The sequence below is a fragment of the Phragmites australis genome, chromosome 18, assembly GCF_958298935.1.
Source record: "Phragmites australis chromosome 18, lpPhrAust1.1, whole genome shotgun sequence".
Classification (NCBI taxonomy): Eukaryota; Viridiplantae; Streptophyta; class Magnoliopsida; order Poales; family Poaceae; genus Phragmites; species Phragmites australis.
In genome coordinates, this window is record NC_084938.1 from 3,852,467 (window position 1) to 3,874,091 (window position 21,625).

Consider the following 21,625-nt stretch of genomic DNA (forward strand, 5'->3'; position numbering starts at 1 on the left):
ACACATCAATGGCAAAGGAGGTCCACGGCCCAGACTTTGATCCGAGCGAGCAGGATCTTGATGGGGAAGTGGTTATGAGGGCGGGAGGAGGCAAGAAACATGGCCGGTTCTGGATTGGCGACGGCACAGTCGATACGGCCACCACTCCCTCTCTCTCTCAGCTTAGAGCTCAGAGCACGAGCTCAGGTCCGGGTATACGCCCTCGCCCAGAGCCTACACGGATTGCGATGAACGAAATGCAGGTTAGTTCTGTTTCATTCATCCTCCACTATCTTTACATTCTTTGCATTGGAACGAAGATGAGATTGCGATGACATACTGTAGGCCCAGCTGGATGAAGAAAAGAGGCTCCGGCACGAATTAGAGAGATCGTTCGAGGAGAGGATGGCGGCAGAACGATCCCAGTGGTATGCGATGATGACGCCCCTTTATGCTGCAATGGGTCAAACTCCGCCACTAATGCCAACCCCTTCTCGTCCACTTGCTCCACAGGCTCCAAACACTGGCGGCAGAACGATCCCAGTGGTATGCGATGATGACGCCCCTTTATGCTGCAATGGGTCAAACTCCGCCACCGATGCCAACCCCTTCTCGTCCACTTGCTCCACAGGCTCCAAACACTCATGTGAGTTAGTTTATAACCTTGTAATCACCATTATTACCATTCTTACAACCATAGAGTGTTGTGCTAACTATCTACTTTGTGCAGTATCCATCAGAGGGATCGAATACGCCTGGAGCTGGAGGTTCGCACTTTGGTACTCCACCTCACTTTGGTTTGTTCTCCTCACTTTGAAAACTTACTTTTGTAACCCTATATCCATACTTACCATTTCTGTTTACTTTCAAATGCATACTTCTTAATTAGCGTTTTTGCTCCTTAATTGATGCAGGTTAAGGTGGTAATCAAGTGTTGAGTCCGTTACGGCCTGCTACATTTTCTTTTTGTTTGGACTATGTTTTGCTATCTTGTCACGACAATTTGTCATGTTTGTGTCACTTGCGACGGTTTATGTGATGTTTGTGTAATATGTGATGTTTATGCGACGCTTTATGTGATGTTTGTGTAATATGTGATGTTTATGCGACGCTTTATGTGATGTTTGCGTAATATGCGATGTTTATGCGACGCTTTATGTGATGTTTGCGTAATATGCGATGTTTATGTGAAGGTGGTAATCTGTGAAATATATGTATATTGTTTTGAATTGCAGTGACAGTTTTGAATCTGGTATGGATCAATTGTCGACCTGCTAAATAACAGTTTGCCGAGTGTTACACTCGGCAAACAAGGCTATGCCGAGTGTTACACTCGGCAAAACGGACACGTGTCACAAGGCTGTTCAATCTGGCATTTTGGATGCCACTTTGCCGAGTGTCCACGGGATACACTCGGCAATGCGTGGCACGTGTCGCCAAACTGTGCTATTTGGGTGCTATTCTGTGCTCACTTTGCCGAGTGTATACACGGACACTCGGCACAGTGTCATCGTGTTTGCCGAGTGTATCCCTGAGACACTCGGCAAAGTGTCCTCGTGTTTGCCGAGTGTATCCCTGAGACACTCGGCAAAGAGGCCGTTAACGTATTGGCACCGTTAGGTCACTTTTTTTTGCCGAGTGTCGTATTTGGCTCTCGGCAAATATGTTTGCCGAGTGCACGATATAAAACACTCGGCAAATAGTAGTTTGCCGGCACTGTGTATGCCGACAGTGATATGCCGAGTGTTACACTCAGAAAATATGTTGCCGAGTGTTTTAAGGCCTTCGCCGTGTGCCCTAGGCACACGGCAAAGTCTCGAAATCCGGTAGTGATCAATTCATGCATTTGCCCTGGGAAACGGTAGTTCTGTTTAGCTGTTGTGCCTCTGCTTTAATTCATCGATCTGGGAAACATTTTTTGCTCTAACTGCCTGTCCCTCACCTTGGGGCGAGGAGATCAATCTTGGCAGCATTTCACTTGATCTGAACACCGAGGACATAGATTCGGGCAGCGATTCTCTCGATCCCTGTGAGAGGACATCTATTCGAGCTCAATTGTGACATCATCTCCATGACTCCTTAGTGCATCCTTTCTTCCCAACCTCGTTATTCTCGTGTGTCTCGTCCATGATAAGCTCCGGTGAGCCTCCATGAAATTGGTCAATAGTAGACTAGTAGAGCACCAATAGGATGGGGTTGTTAGAAAAATTGAAGTTTTACAATTGAATATGGGTTTGTCTTGATTTTTTGAAAGATTTAATTTTATCTATTAAGAATTTTTAGTACTATATATACAGAGCAGAACCTCTTATTATAAACACAGATAGATAAAGAAGACAAAGCTTTCTCCCTACATTATGTCTCCTTTTGTGATTGTTTTCTTGAGGGATCTCTAGACTACACCGGTAGCAATAGTTCCTCAACACATTATCTGCACGAAACTCTGTCAGAGACCAAACTAGCGGAACAAATCTACCTATTACCGATCTGCACTACATCGATATTGTCATCGAGCGGGCAGGTCATGACCTAGCTTATATGCCCTACTTAGCATGAATTTACAACGTCATGAACAGGCTACGGTTTGTCATCAATCTTCCCACCGTTTTTGATATATATATGGTTAATCTAGTAGAGTAGCTCACCATTAAATCGAACTATGGCATGATTAGAGCACGCAGATTCGTTTGCATTAGTCATCATATTTGCTTAATGATGCACAGTAACATGAATTGCAACATGGATGTACTGCACCCCTGCTGCACGCGCCACCAGCCCTAGAGTCTGGCATCCCAAACTACACCGCATGTACGCGGCCACGACATGTTAGCCGAACGAACAAGAAACTCGACGAATGCACTGCTCTGTCGGCTATCACCATCGGCATCCATCGTTGCCGTCTCTACACAGACGTGCACAAACACACGCATGCGACACGAAGGCCGCCACTGCCAAAGAACAAAGACGTGATGCGAAGCCGTTGAAAAATTTGTCACCGCACCAGCCACCTCCCTCTTATCGTCAAAGACCAGCAGACCATCGTTGTCACCGATCTGAGCATTGAGCACCGCGTCATGAAACTAGGTCCCGAAGCCATCGACACCGCCTATAGCCGGCCGACCACGCTAAATGACAGCGATGACCTTTGCTCACATCGCACACCACCGCCGATGCTGGTACCTCACAGTCGTGCTCTGCTAGCTGCCAGGCTAGCCACATGTGCCCTTGCTGCTAGGCACGCCGCGCCTCCAGTAAGTGGTCGGGCCACCGTGCACCACCTGCTATTATGAGCCAATAGCTCCCTCAAATACACACAAGGTGAATTTGTTCCTCACTGTTCATATTTTCTTCGTAAAGAATAGAATACTACTAAATTTTTGTGTTGTTTTGTTGCTTAGAAACCTAGGAGAAGCACCACAATCTCATCTGGATGACATCTCTTGAAGGACAAGTCTACTCGGACTCAAAGTTAAGCTCTGGTCGTGGTCGAAGCCGTGGTCGCGGCCGTGGTCGAGTCCCAGGACAACATGTAAGTAAAACGGGCATAACTCTCTCAACAGAATCTTGCTAATTGAGACACTGATATAGCTGATGTACATGTTGTTCTACACCACATTGCCGCTACTGTGACGTCTCCATACTCCTCGTTGCCCGCGAAGCTCAAAGTGTGCTACCACATCACCTTGGCACCCGATAAAATTTATCATTCTATCTGACTTTTATTGTCCATGTCTCCAACATGGTTAATTGGTGTTTGATGCTCTTAGTCTCTTCTTGCTCTACTTAGCTGATAGCATAATCATGACGTGCTTCCTCCGTTGTGTTCTACATCTACTCCACTCACTGCTACATCTCACAAGATCGATCCAGCAGCATGTCCCTTGCTCCCTCTAAATGCAAACTGGGTCAGCGAGCATGGAAAAAGTAATGATTGAATGCGGCAGTAATTCGGAGTGTCAATTCATGCATTTGCCTTGGGAAACGGTAGTTCTGTTTAGCTGTTGTGCCTCTGCTTTAATTCGTCGATCTGGGAAACATTTTTTGTTCTAACTGCCTGTCCCTCACCTTGGGGCGAGGAGATCAATCTTGGCAGCATTTCACTTGATCTGAACACCGAGGATGTCGATTCGAGCAGCGATTCTCTCGATCCCTACGACAGGACATCGATTCGTGCTCAATTGTGGAGTCCCCTCCATGACTCCTTAGTGTATCTTTTTTCCAACCTCCTTATTCTCGTGTGTCTCGTCGATGATAAGCTCCGGTGAGCCTCTATGAAATTGGTCAATCTATCTAATACTTTATTCCTGGTCGAATAGGCGTGCTCTCAGCCTGGCCACGTCATTCATTTTTTTTAATCGTTGGATCGTTAATTAGCGGCTCCGGTTGTTTGGCTCGGCTGAGCGTTTGCGCTGCTTCTTGCACCTGCCCAGCGCTACGCCCCGCGCGTGCTGATTTTGGCGAGCGCCTTTAGTGCGGTACACATGTCTGCTCTTCATTGGTTAGCTAATGTTTGTGGTGGTTGCGCTGTCCGTAGGGAAGGGTAAATGCTCATCGAGCATTGGAGGTCCGGCGTCGGTCTTCAGTGCTTTGTTCTTTGGTTTCCTCGTTTCTGTCGTGAGCTCAGCGTTGTGTTCTTGCTTGCTTCGGTGAGATCCGGTGTCTGCATTGTTTATTTTGCCTGTCCTACTCCCTCCGCTCCCTCTCCGGTTGCTTGCTCGGGGGCTACTTGGATCTGCTTGCTGCGATTTAGTGTGGGTGTTTTTCCCCCTTTTTTTGTGGGGGGGGGGGGGGGTTACCAGTGCTTTGCTCGTTGTTCCCGTGAGCTTGACGTTGTGCTCTTGTTTGCTTCGGTCAGATCTGGTGTCCCCATCGTTCTGTTTTGCCTGTTCTCCCCTCACCCCGCCCTCCCCTCCCTCGCCGGTTGCTTCCTTAGGGGCTGCTTAGGTCTGCTTGCTCCGATTTGGTGTGGGTGGTTTTTCTATTTTTTGGGGGTTCAGATTTCGGGATACAGGTGTTTTTGTGGTGGAGATACTCCTTTCGGTATTTGATTATTCCTTGAATGGTGTGGTTCTTCTTATGGTGTGCCTGGTCTTCGCGTTCGTGCGGATGGGGATTTGGTATGTGGAGGTGTCTCTTTGTTTTTGCGCTTTTTGTCTGGTCTTCGTGTTCATGCGGATAGCGATTTGGTATCTGTACCTGTCTTTTTCTTTTTGCGCTTTTCGCCTGCGTGTTAATTTTGTTCGTTCTTCCCGGGTTCTTTTTCCCCGTTGGTTGGAGGGGTCAGATGTTTCCGGTTTTGGTGTTGCGTAGGGTTTGCAAAGTTCTGTCCAGGTCGCTTTCATTTTTTGCTTCCTTCGATTTCGGTTCTTAGGTTGTCTCTGCGGGTGGTTGTCCCTACCTTTTCTCAAAAAAAAAAAACCCCGGAGAAAACAGAGGTTCCTTTCTTCGCTGTGACATTTTTTTATGTGTTTTGCCTCTTCTTTTTTTAGGTGTTGCAGGTTTATAGTGTAGCGCTCGTTTGGCTCTGGCTATGGACATATTGTGTTGCAAAGGTAATATTCATTCTCTCATCTCATTGCAGTTATTTATGCTCAATGCTTAAGCTTTTAGTGTTTGGTAAAGGATGGTGCTGTTCATTGCATACGTGAAAGAAATGTGCTACTTGTTTACAGATATACTTAAGCTTATATTACTTGTGTTACTGTTGGTACTATGAGCTTGTAGCATGGTAAGCTTTATAGAATATGTCTGCCTTTGTTGATTCTTTACACATGAGTAAAGCTACCTAGGATGCGTTGTTCACCTTTCTTAGTGTAATTCTTATATACTTTTTATGATCACGGTTAATGTATTGTGCCTTGGAGTTTGGTTCTTCTAGTGAACCTCATTATTTCGATATTATTACTTTTGAGTTGGTGGTCACTTTGTTTATTCGTCTACATGGTTTTTTTTATTTGATATTATTTTTAAAAATCCTTGTTATAGCTACGGTTACTTATTATTATTTTTGTTCCTATGTGCTGGAGGGCTGCAACGTTCTACTCCGTGATCGGTTCATTTGCCTATAGACTGTCTGGAAGTTTGGTTTACTGGTTTTCTTGCTCATTGTTGAAGGTGGGGTGTCTGGGTTCATCAGGTTATGTGCCTTTATTGAAGGTGAGGTTTTCCATAAATATGATTACTCATTTATTCATTCTATTTTTATATTAGTACATCCTACATGTCTGTAGTTACTTATTTTATTGGAAGAGGGCTGTTAGATGAATGTCAGAGATGTATATCAAGGATTGGTTGTTGCTTGGTTGCTGATGGTTTTCAAATAGAATTGTTGTTTGATAGTTTATGGTGTTTATATGCCTACTAGAATTATAAGATAATAGTATATTAGGCCCTATAGGATATGTACCTCTTTGTTCATTTCTTGCGTATGAGCGAAATCACATTAGATTGATTGTTATGATCCTTTATGAAAGTGTTTTTTTTTCTTTTTTTGTTTGTTTTTTGTTACTGCACTATGTTCTGTCCCTTGTTTGCTAGAGCGGAATTTATGTTGTGTTGTTGTCATCTATGAATTGGTGGTTGTTTCATTTAGACGTCTACATTTTCCCGTATTTGTAAGTGTCCTTTTATGTTTGGTATATAGATGGTTACTTATTTTTAGACTGATGTGTTTTGCAGGTGTGCGAGTTTCACCTTTGTCATTGTATCATCTGTCTCCAGCTTCTTGGCTCGTTTCTAATCTTTATATCTTACGTTTTCAGGCCATCTTTTCGTATTTAAGGTAACGCTTTATATAAGTACTGTTATTTATTTATTTATTACATTTTTTTGTATATGTTATTTCTTGTATTCAATTTGTGTGATACATCGTTGCTGATCCTTTGGTTTTTTTTTACTTTTTTATTTGCTTTTTGTTTTCTATTCTAGGATGTTTGTCGTGGGTGCATCCTATGTTTCTTTATTACAGGCCGTGGTCAGTCGGTGCCAATCGGTATCTGCTTATTATTTGTGTGAGGTCGCTGATGATGGATCTGTTCTAGCTGGCGTAGAGATAGAATTGCCGCCTTTGCACACAGATGTTACTGGTCGTCGTGTGTTTTTTTGGAATTGTCCTCATATAACTTATATGGCTCCTTATGAGCAAGCAGTATTCCAGGCTGTAAGTTACCTGCAAGGTCTTTATGGGTTTTTGGTACTTGATTACCGCTATTAGGCTTTGTTGTACTATAGGAGAGTGGCACACTCGGCTATCCAACTTGCGGCTGGTGCTGTGAGTTGGGCCGGTGTTGTTGATCGATTTGTCTGTTTTCAGGATATGTTTCCTGAGGGTATGAGTGAACCTTGCCGATTTCCCGTTGCCGACATCCTTTCCGGTCGTCCATGGTTCTAAACGTATGCCTTCTTTTTATGCTTGTTCATAGCAGTTTATAAGCATTATTTATCATGTAATATTTTTCTTGTATGTTCACATGTCTATTAATAAGATAATTCTTTCGTTTCCTGTCATTGTTCTTTCCTTCGTTAGGCTTTGTTGTGGTAAGTGTTATACCTATGTACACAGCATAGCTGCTCTGTGCTTTTATATGTTGTGCATCATTATTGGTGCAGCTTGTTCACTTCTAGGTTACTTTAACTGTTTTACAATATGTTGTTTATTTGCGCACTTGCTTTATCGTTGTCTGTTTGTTTTTTTTCGGCCATTCAAGTTAATAGTTGTTTTAGCAATGCCTCGAGTTTCACGTAGCAACCCAAGTATGTGCGCTGCCTCGTATTTCCTTACTTATGTTTTGTATTATCTTTTTCGGTGCATAAATTCTTATTTATGTCTCTCCCCGCTCCCCCTTGTCTTTGTGTTGTTGGGATCGGGTATAAATAGGACCCGTTACGTATCCATCTTTGCCTCCTGATGTGGCAATGGACAACCGTCATAAGCATCGAAGGTTAGATAATCATCGGCGATTGAAATTGCCAGGTAGTTTTTGTATAGATTTCATAACGTTAAGGTTGGTTTGATTATCTATTAGGAGTTCTTAATGCGATGAGTTGCCTTGTTTTCTCGATAGGACCAAGCGATGGTTGTGTTGTGACTACCCTATATGCGCGCTTCACACAGGAGTATATAGATTATTTAAAAGGTATAGGCACATACATAGGATTGCCCTTGGCGTTTCTAAATGTCGACATATGGCACTATTTCTTATTATGTTTGCATGTGTGTTACTTTCAATATGCAGAAACTTATCGCGGGAGGTCATATTTTGGATCTCCAGATTTTCAATGTGATCATTGCCATGCTTTATTCTGGTATATAGAATCTGTACGAGGATCGTCTACAGCCAGGGGATGAGGACCAGTTTATAACCTATGTTGTAAAGGTGGGAAAGTTCAAATTCCACCGTTTAGAGAACGTCCACCCTTTCTACGAGACCTCTTAAAATACGATGACGAACCTCGATGCAAGAAATTTCTGAAACAAATGTGACAATATAATTATTTATTTGCTTTTAGCTCGATGGGTGCTAGAATAGACAATGCTATAAATAGAGGTCGAGGTCCGTACGTATTCCGCATTAATGGACAAATCCATCATCGTATTGGATCTTTGCTTCCAACAGATGGTGAGGCACCACGGTTCGTTGAGCTTTATATCTACGATACTGAAAACGAAGTGACAAATAGGATCCATGCGTTAGATCCAGCTTAAACACTAGATGGTGAGTTAGATAAAGAGATCATCAAAGGTTTGTTACAGATGTTGGATCAATATAATCCTTTAGTGAAAAAATTTAGAATGGCAAGAGATCGATTAAAAGAGTATCCTGACGAAAATTTGGCCATCAGAATCATTGGTGCCCTTGATGGTGACCCCGTGCAATATAACCTCCCAACATGTGATGAACTTGCTTTATTAGTGGTTGCGGATTTCTCACTCGATACTTTTAAACGTGACATAATAGTCGATTGTCTTGATGGTGGTCTTCGCCAAATATCAGTACTTCATCCTGCTCTCATGGCCTTGCAATATCCACTATTATTCCCAAATGGTGAACGTGGTTTCCAAGTAGGTGTTCCGTATGTCGGTGCTGATTTGACAAGGTCAAATGCTCGAAATAAAATGACAATGCAAGATTACTACCGTTATTGCTTTCACTATAGAAGAAACCAACCAAATCCCTATCTATGTTGTGGTAGCTTATCTTCACAGGCTAAGGTTGATGCCCGAGCTTGTATTGATGAGAATAGATTACAATGGATTATTGACAATCAGGACAAGCTTAGAGTAGAACAATTCCAAGGAATCGTTGATGCTGTAACAAATGGTTCTATAGATGGCAATGTTATAGGTAAACGCACGTATCTTCCTGCAAGCCATACCGGAGGTAGACGCTACATGATTCAAAACTTCCATGATGCAGTTGCAATAACTAGAGTCTATGGTGTTATAGATATATTTTTGACATTCACATGTAACCCAAAATGGCCTGAAATTGCTGAAGCCCTTATATTTGAACGTGGTAAAAAACACACTGATAGGGCTGATATTGTTGTTAGGGTATATCACATGAAATTACAAGAGATGCTTGGAGATATCAAAAGTGATATGCCCTTTGGCCCTATTAATGCAGGTGTGTTGCCTGTTCACTTGCTACACTTCTGTCTTTAGTTCCCACCCATTTATTTTGCTTCGTTTTACCATTCTTATTTGGTTTGCTTATGTTTCCCATGTCTTACCTTTTGTTGGATTTGTTCCCGTTCACCAGTGCTTCACACTGTTGAATTCCAAAAACGTGGCTTGCCACATACGCATATGCTCTTATGGTTCCGTCACATAGCAGCAATTCCTGCGGCTGAATACATAGATTCTTTCATCAGTGCTGAGATCCCAGATCCGGAAGTTGATCCCCTCGGCTATGCTCTCGTTGCAGAGCATATGATACATGGTCCTTGTGGTGCACAAAACCCAAGTTGTCCCCGTATCAAGAATGCCATTTGCTCTAAAGGCTACCCGAAACTATTTTCTAATGAAACTAGGATCGACGACGAGGGCTTTGCTATATACAAACGTTCTGATAATGGGAGGTACATTAAGAAAGGAAATGCCGATTTAGATAACCGATGGGTGGTGCCTTATAACATGACCCTCCTTAAAAAGTTCCAAACTCACATTAATGTTGAGTATTGTAACAGGACGCATGTTTTAAAATATTTGTTCAAATATGTTACAAAGGGCCCTGATTGTGCAAAAGTTTATCTTGAGCGGATACAAAGGGGTCAAGATACACCTATGGATGCTACAACTAGAGCTGCTGATGAAGTAAAGGAATACTTAGATTGTCGATATATTTGTGAGCAAGATGCGTGTTGGCGTTTATTTGATTATGAAATACATGTACATGTTCCGGCTGTAGAACGATTGCCTGCCCACTTACCTGACAAAAATTGGGTAACTTATAGAGATACTGATAATCTATCTGCAGTCGTAGCGAATGATCATGTGAAATGAACTATATTAACAGAGTGGTTTTTAGCTAACCAAAAATACCAACAAGGAAATAGTTTAACTTATTGTGAATATCCTACATTATTTACATGGGATGAAACAGATAGGGTGTGGAACGAAAGACGCCATGGTTTTAAAATAGGACGCCTATATTTTGTGCACCCCAGTGCTGGAGAACAATACTTTTTAAGAATGCTACTGATGATTGTGAAAGGTGCAAAAAGCTACAAAGACATTAGGACTTATCAAGGAATATTCTATAATACGTTCAAAGAAACATGTGCAGCTCGTGGTCTTTTAGGAGATGATACTGAGTGGCTTAATGCTTTTAACGAAGCAATTACGTGGGGTTCATCACCTCAGCTTAGACAACTTTTTGTTACTATGTTGTTATTTTGTGATGTCAAAGATGAATTTTCACTCTTTGAAAAAATTTGGTTTTACTTAGGAGATGATATTCAGCGTCGACTCAAAGAAACTTTGAGAAACCCAAATTTTAGCCTCCCTTTGCCTGAACTAAAAGACATGATTCTTGATGAGATATCTATTTTACTTAATAAGCATGGAGCCAATATAAAAGACTATAATTTGCCTACCAAGAGCGAAAAAACTTCACAATATTTCGCGAATAGACTTATAGATGATGAGATGTCTTACAACTTATCTGAGTTAGAAATGGAATCAGCATCCTTGTGTAGTCGCTTAAATCCAGAACAAATGGAAGCTTTTCAACAAATAGTTAATTGTGCCTATAATGAAATTCCTGAATTCTTCTTTGTTTCGGGTTTTGGTGGTACTGGAAAAAAATTTCTTTGGAATGCGATTGTATCATTTTTAAGAGCAAAGGGAAGAATTGTCCTCACTGTAGCGTCTTCCGGTGTCGCAAATTTGCTCTTACCTGGTGGAAGAACTGCTCATTCCCGGTTTAAAATACCGCTTAATATTGATGATGATACTGTTTGTGACATAAAAAGAGGAACGATGCTAGCTGAGCTAATCCATAAAACCTCATTAATTATCTGGGATGAAGCTCTAATGACCCATAGGAAATGTTTTGAAACTCTAGATAGAACTTTGCGTGATATTATAGGTGGACAGGATCCCAAAGCAGAGCATCTTGTCTTTGGTGGCAAAGTGATTGTACTTGGTGGTGATTTAAGACAAATTCTTTCTGTTATAGAAGGTGGTACTAGATCTCAAATAGTGAATGCTTGAATTACTAATTCTCCATTGTGGTATCATGTCACTGTCTTAAAATTAACAACTAATATGAGGCTGTCTTCACCCGATCTTGATATCGTTGTGCAATCTGAAATTGCTGAGTTTAGAAAATGGGTACTTGATATTGGGGAAGGAAAAATACCTACTGAAAAACATGATAATGAGTCTGAGCCAACATGGATAGAGATACCTTCTAATTTTTTGCTTCATACAGATGGTGACAAAATTGCTTCTATTATTGCTTTTGTTTACCCAGATTTTAGAGCGCAATTTTCCAATGCATCATATTTGTGTAGACGTGCTATATTAACACCTACAAATGAGGTTGCTGATGAGGTAAACTCATATATTTTGTCCCTTGTTCCAGGTCAAGAAAAACAATACTTAAGTTCTGACACAATTTCCAAATCAACAGATATAGTTGGGGACCCAGACCTACTCTACCCTATCGAGTTCCTTAATTCACTTAAATTTAACAACTTCTCAGAACATGAACTTGTGTTAAAAAAGGGTGTTCCTATCATGTTATTACGTAATCTTAGCCAAACTGAAGGATTGTGCAATGGAACACGGCTTATTGTTAAAAACCTCGCTGAGCTTGTCATCGAGGCTATTATTATAACTGGCAAAAATGTTGGCCAAACTGTTTACATACCCAGGATAGTTTTGTCTTCACAAAAAAACAAGATGCCATTTAGTTTTCAACGACGTCAATTTCCTGTTAAAATATGCTATGCTATGACTATAAATAAAAGCCAAGGGCAAACTCTTGACAATGTTGATGTTTACTTAAAGACTCCTGTTTTCACCCATGGCCAACTTTATGTTGCTGTGTCACGAGTTACATCCAAGAGAGGTCTTACTGTCTTGATTGAAAATGAAGATGGTACATGTGGTTCAAAAACCAAAAACATAGTGTACACTGAAATTTTTGCATCCTTATCATAGATTCTCTACGTAGTTTACATATAAATATGTATACCTTTGCTTGTAAACATGTAATGCTTTATCTGTGATTATTCATGATGTTCTATTTATCACTAATTACCCTTTGTTAAATAACTGTCTGTCCTTGCATTGCACAACCAGTGGTTTAATCATGTTGGATATGCACTATGTTTCTTACATTATTTGTATACACCTGCTTTCATTATTTTGTCTGCAACAGGCCATGTCGACGTTCATGCTTAAAGATATAAACCCACAAGGCAGACATTGAAGCATTTGCACAAGGGTATCAAGGATGTGGGACTATCGTGGAGGAACATATGATGATCAAATACGTCATGTCGATCTCGTGCTTGTTGATGCTGAGGTACTAAAAGTTTCACATAACATACTTTGAACCACAATAACTCAATCCTATACTGTTTGTAATCTAAATTCTCTTTGCTCCTCTTTATATGTCCATACTGCAGGACACTGCAATGTATGCTGAAATCGCAGCTGACAATATTGAGACTAAAAAGTCATTACTTGCAGAAGGAAAAATATATACATTCAGGAGGTTTAGAGTTTTAAAATCTAAGACCACTTATAGACCTGTCGAATCAGAGTTTATGATTGACATCACCTGCCATACCTTAATCGAGGAAAACCATGATGCTCCAGCCGATTTCCCACTCTATACCTACAGCCTGACAAACTTTGCTGATCTACCTATGCTTGTTGGTGAAACCAAGCGTTTCATCGGTTTGTCCCTCCAATTATCTTAAGCCCCTACATATCTTAACCTTAATATGTGTCATCATATGCAGTTATAGCACTATATACTTACATAATGCCTGCTATTTGACAGATGTAATTGGAATGATCACAGAAATTTCTGAGCTAGCCACCATTCAGCTTCAAAATTAGCAAAGGCCTACACTCCGAAGAACTATTACATTGAAAGATTCAAGGTGCATTACACGATCTTATCTTTATTTGCTTTTCCTCAGTTTTTCCCTCTTAAAATCTGATATACCCATACCTCAAATACATGTGTTTATAAAAATTATTTTCCCATCTGTTTACAGCAACTATGAAATGAAATTAAATTTATGAGGTCAAAGAGCTTCTGAGTTTGATTCCGATCAGATATGCCAGCTCAGCCAAGACCATCCAGTGATTGTCATCTTTGTTGGTATGCTTATGAAATCTTACAAAGGTACGATTCGATTCGAGTTACTTTCAGCTTTATTAATTCTCACAAATAACTCTGCTTCTTCGCTGTGAAAAATCACTCCCTGTATGACCAGCAATGTCCTCCCACAAATATAATAATATGGTTTCCTCTTTAACTCTGAATCTTAAAAAATCACTATTTCATCAACATGTTGCATGACAGTGATGTTTTTATTGCAATATTCACAGCACACAACTTGATATATCATATAATAACCACATTCGCCCACTTCATACTTTCGATGTATATTCGTGTCTTTTTTGTATCTGAATATTATTCAGTTGTATGTGTAAACATATTTCTCGTAGAATTGCTGCTTCTCTAATAACAGTTTTGTATATGTTTGCATTTCTTTCTAGAATACTTGTTATTTTCCACATATTATTGGTTACTTTCAGTGATCTGATTTTCCACCATCCCTTTTACTTTAGTTACTATGCCTCAAACATATCTTCCATTGTAAACTCCTGGTGCACGAGAAAAAAAAAGATAAAAAACGACAGAAAATAAGGATCTTTGGTACTTACTATTTAGCACAATAGTGCACTTGGATTTTTAACAGATATACCAATTGGCAAATGTGAAGCGCCAAAAAAAATACATACAGGTAATATTAGCTTCTTGTTCTCGCTTTACCTTCAGTATTTATCAAATCAAAGAGCTTCTCAGTTTCAGCATGATCAGATATATGAGCTTACCCAATACTGTACAATCTTTGTTATCTTTATCGGTATGTTTATCAAGCGTTACAAATGTACAATTTACTTCAGATTATTTTCAAGTTTATTAACTCTTATTTGACTCAAGACAAAATTTTACATACGTATTACCCTCTTTTTCTATCTGAATCTTACTCAATTGTGCTTAAGCATACTTCTTTCTGCATCGGTAATCCTTTAATAGCAACCTTCTCCAGATTTGCATTGTTCCTAACACAAGCATTTTCCCCCATATATCATTGCTCAGTTTCACTGCTTTGATTTTTCATGATCCCTTTTACTTTAACTATTCTATCCAAGACATACTTTTCCTTTCGCATTGGTATTGTAAGAGGAGGGGGCCGAGGGCAAGAAAAAAAAGAGCATATTTCCTATTCCCTGCTTAAGATAATAGTACACCCAACATTTTAGCAGAAATACCCATCGTCGAATGACATAAGCAACGTAAAAAAAAGGCTATAATTTTAGATCCCCCTTCTCAAATTAGCTTCAGTTACTATCTTTATTTTTACACTTACATTACTTTCTACATATAACATTACTCCAAAACAAATTAAAGGGGATACAGTTACCATTCACCTGCCTAAACCTTTGTCTTATTTTCCAGGTGAACATTCGTTAAGTGGTAACACAGCGTGCCGCTGGTATATCAATCCTGAAGTCCCTGAGGTCGATGATTTTTTCCATGGGTATGACCGCTGCACCTAAATGCATTCATATTGCCCTCATACTACATCATATATTCCTGTTGTTCGTTTTACCTACATCTTGAGCCACCCTAAAGTTGCTTTTCCCCTTTTCCATAGCCTCGGTGGTCATTTCCATCCTATACAGCGCACCACACCCATTCAACAACAACAGCCCTCTCACACTACCAATGTCGAACCGCAGCGAACTTCTTCAAATTAGCCCATACGACTTTCCAGCTAAGTGCAGCTCGCACTTATACTTGCTGTTATCTGATTTGTTCCTATTTACATTCTGCACTACTCATCCAGTCGCTAACTAATTTTCCCTAATCTACAGCGTGAAGGATTTCGGTGTGTCGTCACTATCTCAAGGATAGATCCATTCATATCATGGTGGTTTCCTTCTTGCAACCGATGCAGCAAAACATCACTGCCACATGGAAATGACTACAAGTGCCCACACTGCGCCTGTACTGGTTGTACATTCAAGTAATAACACATTCACATATTCAACAAAAATATCTTACAATTCCTTTCTTCAAACTTACATAGCACAATTTCTAATACAATTACCTAATACTTTAATTGTCTTTAGATACAAAATATGATTGATTGGAACTGACGGAACAGATGAAGTAGAATTCTTATTCTTCGGAGCTATGGGACAGCGCCTTGTCCACAAAGACGTAAAAATGCTACTGAGGTCATGTCACAAAGCTGATGAAATTCCAACCCAGATAACATCTTTAGTATCACAAAAATATCTGCTGACAATCAATGTGACTAACCAATGCTTTGAGAGAGCCCACCGATCATATCAGGTGAATGCCATCAATTGTGCATACGACAGGCAACCTACAATTCCAACAGTTACAAATCCCACTCCTAGACTTACTGGGATGAAGTGCAAAGGTGATTCTTATGAGGCTACAGCAGCTACTAATCCATCATTAGAAGAGCCCCACCAAATCAACATCCCTGCTCTTCCTTGGGTATACATTCTTATATTCCATATGTTGTACTTACCAGCAAGCTTTTTCCCAATCTAATCACTACTGAATTTTCTTATATTCTAGAACATAAAAGATACCCCGCCACCAAAGCTCTCACCAACACTTACGTTGTCTAAAACAAAGACCTCTTTGTCGTAAGACAAATATGTTTCCTACTTTTTGTTTATCGCAGCTCCCACTCTACATTCCTATTGACACAGTTCATCACATATTATACTTACGCACTTAGATCTTCAACCTTATGAGATGCAGTGCTGAAGCAAACTTTGACGCAAAATAGTAAAATGTGCGTAAACGCTTGTTCAAGAACAAAGATCCAAACCAGCAGGTGATTTATATCATCACACCAGTGTTTATCTGTACCTGTTTTTCATATCACAATGTTTTCTTGGCCAGATATTTTCTATACTACCTATTCTCTCGGTATACATATTTACAAACCTTTGTCCTCCCTTTGTTTTTTTTTAACAAATTTTAGATACAAATGATGATCTCGCCGATGAGGGAGCTGCAAGATGATCTGTCTAAGATAACTGCTAAGTTAGTATATCACACACACCTTCACTATTTTGTTCATTATACCAGTATCCTACTTTAACACATTTCATACTTTACAACATATAAACATCACTCTTCCGCTCTTTCCGGCAGCGGCAATGACGATCCCTCCACCAAACGTTAATAACCTTCCAGTGTCAGCAACCACAACCTCTTTAGTTTTAATTCTCTCATATTCACTTTTCTTTCTTTTGCTGCAGCCTTCTCTTTACTGTTTTTGTTCTTCTCCTGCAATTTACTACCCAGGAGTTGAATTGCTTTTGCTGTTAATAGAACTTCATTCTATGCCACCAAGATTGTTTCCAGTGACTCAATTCCTTTTGCTGTCAATATAACTTTATCATATGGCATCGACAACACCAGCACCTCCTGTTGCCGATATAGTTGTAAATATAACTTAATGCTAAACCTTGCTGCGTGATCAAAACTGTTCTTCTGCACCTCACCATCCAGGGACTAAATTTCTTTTGCTGTTAATATAGTTTCATCTTGTGCCATGGACATCATCAGCAACACCTGTTCCTGATATGATTGTAAATACAAACTTAATGTTAAACCCTCCCGCACACTACTTTCCTTTTGTTGTTAATATAGCTTTATAGTAAGGCACAAACCCTTATAATATTAAATTTAATACTCTAGCAGTGTTTTTAATATCTATGTTATATCAATCTAGATCCGGTAAAGATTGATATTTTTCTAAATTTATATGTATATCTTTCACTAGCATTTTGAACTGTAACTATCACTATTGCTGCTGCTTCAATCTTTATTGTCGGCGCGCCCTTGCGCACCGGTCTCCACTAGTATATAGTAAAGTCCGTCCATTCTCTCATTCCACGTTGACCCACGTCATCACCAAGCCTGGGAGCCGTCGGACCAAGGCAGCAAGCAAGGAGACTCGTCGGATCTGGACTTCGCGAGTCTCCCCAGAGCACGCCCGTCCGCATCCTTTGTTCCGTCGCCGCCACTCCCGCGAAGAAGCACTGGGCGGCGTCGCCCTTCTTCCTGTTCTCCACCCTGAGCCCGAGCCCCGCGCACCACCTCTTTGGCGCCTCCGCGGTGTCCCCGCGCAAGCTCCCCGCAACCCCCCGGGCCGCCGTCCGCGCAATAACACAGCGGGCAGCGACCGGAAGCACAGCAGCGGGTTTCGCGGGAACACGGGCGCAGCAATCCTCACGGCGCTTGCTCCGCTCGGTTCGGCTCCGTAATCGGAGTCCTCGCAATCACCTGATCGTCGCGTCGCATCCCTTTCTCGTGGCGTTCGCTCCGCTCAGTTTGGCTCCATAGACTCAAAGCCCCGTCCAGTTGGCTATTGAGTGGATCCCGGTCCGGGAGCGCAAGCAGCTGGGATCGATTCCCAAGGTGAGCACGCCGCTCCTCCAGTTCTTGGCCTTCCATTTTGTGCTTTCCATAATCTCTATAGCTGTCTTCCTTTCGGCTTGAGTTAATCCACCATTGTTCCATTCTGAGCCAATTTTCTTGGATGAACAGCGTATCTTGGATAAGCCATGGCCATTCTTGCCTGTGCCGAACTCCTGTTGTGTTTGTGACTCGATTCATCACCCAGAATGCCTAATCTACTGTTATTGCTATTTTCCATAATGTACAAGGGAGACTATAAGAAATCTATAATGTACCTTTGCTCTCAAAATGACTTTGAAACTTTTGAAATATCGAGTTCCCATGTTGGAAATTGCATACATATAACTTCAATATACAAACATGATTGTGCATTTTTTTAAGAACACTTCATTTTTGTTATATAAACACTACCCTGCAAGAGATTACAGCCATCAAATTGTACATATTGTACATACCGATTTGTCATGCTTAGGATTTAACCAAACAAGTTGATCCAACCGAGATCTAAGACTAAGCAAGCATGGATGGGCCGATCTTGCTCAGGATTTAACCAGGATGGCATAATGTCTTGCTATGTCTGTTTTGCTTATTATGCTCAGCAAGAATGGCCCAATCCATTGCCGAGCTTGTCGTAACTTCATTGAGAACGGCCTAACTTGTGGTTGTTAGTAGTTCTATGCTATCTTTGCTTCTTAAACCTCTTCCCTTAATATCAGCCTTTTTTCATTTTCAGCGTTCGTTTGTTCTGACTTCTGAGCTGAGGCCATTAGTGTTTAGTCCCTGTTACCCATTAGCAGGAGCATTTGGAGTTGAGAGCATCAGCTTAACAATTTTTTGAATTTGTTATGTTTCTTTCATCTTAAATTAATTGTGGATTCTCTTTCTTGCAGATGATATGTCTTGGCTTTTGGTAAGAATTAATTCGAGTTTTGCCCAATTTTTTTCTACATCCTACTTGCTTGATCCATTTGATTCTCCTTGCTAATTTGGTCCTGTTTATGCCTGTACAAACTTCTCACGCAGATTGAGGGAGGTTGTGTGTGCGTGCATCCTGGTGATCGTGTAACCGAGGAGAGTTGGTATTTGTTTCCCAGCTGTCCGAAAATTGAAATTCCTATGTGAAGCGCCAGGTATTTTCTGCAATGTAAAGCTCCATGCCTTGGCTGTTCACGGGCATAGTCTTGCTATACTTGGAAGCAATCAGCAGCGCCAGGATTGCAATAGAGTATAACCGTGATGTAGGTAGCATTGGCACCAAAACATATGCCATTTATTGTCGTCGATGGTAAATTTGCTTTTGTATCTCCATCCAATATCAGTTTCTTTTCTTTCTTTAAAGTTTGTTAGAGATATTAGAAAAATTGAGGCATATATACTGCTAACATGTTATGCCTATAAAAAAGGATAAATATATGTCATCCATTTGATTCTATTAAAACTAGAATTGGGTTAGCTTACAATTCAAATATGACTCTTTTAAGAAAAAACATAGATGCAACCTTACCCTAATACTTCATTGAAAATAAAATTGACATTTATATTATTAATTCCAGTTTTAGATACTAGGTAAGTTGGAGCAACAATCAGTTTAGTCCATCAATAGCAGAGGAACAGTCTTCTACATGCGAATTTCATTATACCTGCTAATCTTCAGTTTGGTGAACATGGAATTCACAGTAGAAAGTGAAGAAAATTCTTCTGTACCAAAGATGCGAAATTAAAATTCCATCTTACATCAAGTGATATGTTTAGCATCAGGAGATTAAGATGGGTTACCGTTAGCATTTCTTCCGATGAGAATATTATTTTTGGATCATCTTGCAATGTTAAATTGATAGCTCACTGAACTGAACTTAGTTCAGTAGTCTATGTTACTGTTAACTGGCTTTTCTGTTTGTCAAACTTCAACTTCAAACCTCAGAATTTCGGCAGCTTCACTTGATTTGCATAAATGTCTTTCGGGCTTTAGACCGAGGCAACCATATTGAAGGCTGAAGATTGAAGAGGAATTTAGGCAGATGATGAGTACATACAAGTAAGATACTCAATTATTATTACACAACCACTCTTGAATTGTTGTCCTGTGCTAATTAATATTTTAAATTTTGTTACTTTATCTGTTTTTTCAGCAAACCTATTGAGCCTGATCACGCTCTACAGCCAACAAAAGGCAACTGTCAGTTTATTAAATAGTATTACTTTATCCATTTTAAATTGTGTTACTGTCATATATAGGATCCCAACACTAATTCCTCCAAGAATATTGCCTCCCATGAATGACAAAGCTCAACAGTTGCTTCGGGCTGGAAATCAGCATTTAGTTTGCATGAAGAAATCTACGATCATGATGTTCTTCTTCGATATTTTGGAAGATATATTTACTATGCCTTCAAAAGTACAGGTTCCTCCATCGTATGTCATACTTCATGTTGAATGCACCTGTCAAGTCGTTTAAATAAAGTTGAATAGCAATTGTGAGCCATGGTTCAATTTAATAGGTAAAACCAAATACAGGTCTGATTAGCCCAACAAATAAACGCATAACCTGCATTCTTGGAGCTGGTACCATTCTCTGTTTTCTGTGACAATTATTTAGATCATTATACAAGTATTCAGCTGCCGTTGCAACAATTCTCATTGCATGTCTTCATTGCAAAAGTTCGATTGATTTCAGCAATCCAACTATTCCTGAGATATAAACATGATGCAATAGATATAGACATCAACTTTTGTTTTTAGTTAGCTTAGAACTATTTGTTATTGCTATCTGTTCTCTGCTCTCTGTTCTGCTAATGACTGTATTTAAGTTTGCATGTACGCACTGTATGAAATTCCCTTTTCATATTGATACTCAGTTAACTAACATTACTTTTTTTTTTCTCTTGCAGGATCATCATGCTTATGTTTAGTTTTTTGAGAAATTGTATCTAACCTCAACTATCTCAGTCACAGTGATAACAACTCATGATCTTTACTACAAAGGCTATTTTGTTGTAATATAAACAAAGTGTATCAATATTTTGCGATAATATAAATAGTACCGTAGATTATAAAACTGACAGAAAATATAAGATTGAAAAGTAAGACAAATAATACTATTGAATATCGGTAATTACAATACTTCAATAAAAGGAAGACCCAATGCGTGGACTCGAGACTTCAGTGGTCCAAATAATATCAACGGAACACGTCAACTGCAGAGCACCTGGTGTGGCCACATGCCATCGCCGTGCCGAACTTCTAGTAATAGACTAGTAGAGCACCAACAGGATAGGGTTGTTAGAAAAACTGAAGTTTTACAATCGAATATAGGTTCGTCTTGATTTTTTGAAAGATTTAATTCTATCTAGTAGGGGTTTTTGGTACTATATGAGCAGAATCTCTTATTATAAACATAGATGGATAAAGAAGAC

The 21,625-nt window shown here is 40.1% G+C and overlaps 1 protein-coding gene and 3 long non-coding RNA genes across 10 annotated transcripts; all 4 read left to right on the forward strand.

Moving 5' to 3' along the window:
* The first annotated feature begins 642 nt into the window (after positions 1–642).
* On the forward strand, positions 643–1,029 carry LOC133898283 (uncharacterized). The gene is made up of 2 exons (XR_009906220.1): positions 643–776; positions 894–1,029. It is a non-coding gene; the product is annotated as an uncharacterized LOC133898283 (long non-coding RNA).
* Positions 1,030–4,532: 3,503 nt separating this feature from the next.
* Positions 4,533–6,762, forward strand: LOC133898284 (uncharacterized). The gene is made up of 4 exons (XR_009906221.1): positions 4,533–4,625; positions 5,469–5,531; positions 6,006–6,135; positions 6,658–6,762. It is a non-coding gene; the product is annotated as an uncharacterized LOC133898284 (long non-coding RNA).
* A 3,741-nt stretch (positions 6,763–10,503) lies between these two features.
* LOC133898299 (uncharacterized) lies at positions 10,504–16,606 on the forward strand. Of its 6 annotated transcripts, none has more exons than XM_062338939.1 (7): positions 10,504–13,016; positions 13,120–13,393; positions 13,500–13,602; positions 13,720–13,850; positions 15,195–15,276; positions 15,614–15,765; positions 15,872–16,606. In XM_062338939.1, the coding sequence occupies exon 1, from the start codon at positions 10,673–10,675 to the stop codon at positions 11,693–11,695; it is 1,023 nt and encodes a 340-aa protein (XP_062194923.1). In that variant the 5' UTR covers positions 10,504–10,672; the 3' UTR covers positions 11,696–13,016; positions 13,120–13,393; positions 13,500–13,602; positions 13,720–13,850; positions 15,195–15,276; positions 15,614–15,765; positions 15,872–16,606. The 6 variants fall into 6 exon arrangements, with proteins under 6 accessions (XP_062194923.1, XP_062194926.1, XP_062194924.1 ...); XM_062338942.1 differs by having other exon boundaries at positions 13,781–13,850; XM_062338940.1 differs by lacking the exon at positions 15,195–15,276.
* Positions 16,607–17,786: 1,180 nt separating this feature from the next.
* On the forward strand, positions 17,787–21,219 carry LOC133899312 (uncharacterized). Of its 2 annotated transcripts, XR_009906353.1 has the most exons (5): positions 17,787–18,212; positions 19,103–19,122; positions 19,236–20,247; positions 20,342–20,607; positions 21,101–21,219. It is a non-coding gene; the product is annotated as an uncharacterized LOC133899312 (long non-coding RNA). The 2 variants fall into 2 exon arrangements; XR_009906352.1 differs by having other exon boundaries at positions 20,342–21,219.
* The last annotated feature ends 406 nt before the right edge of the window (positions 21,220–21,625 follow it).

Coding starts and splice junctions, on each gene's coding strand:
- LOC133898299 (XM_062338939.1), top strand. CDS start 10,673: ATGCTACTGATGATTGTGAAAGGTGCAAAAAGCTACAAAGACATTAGG.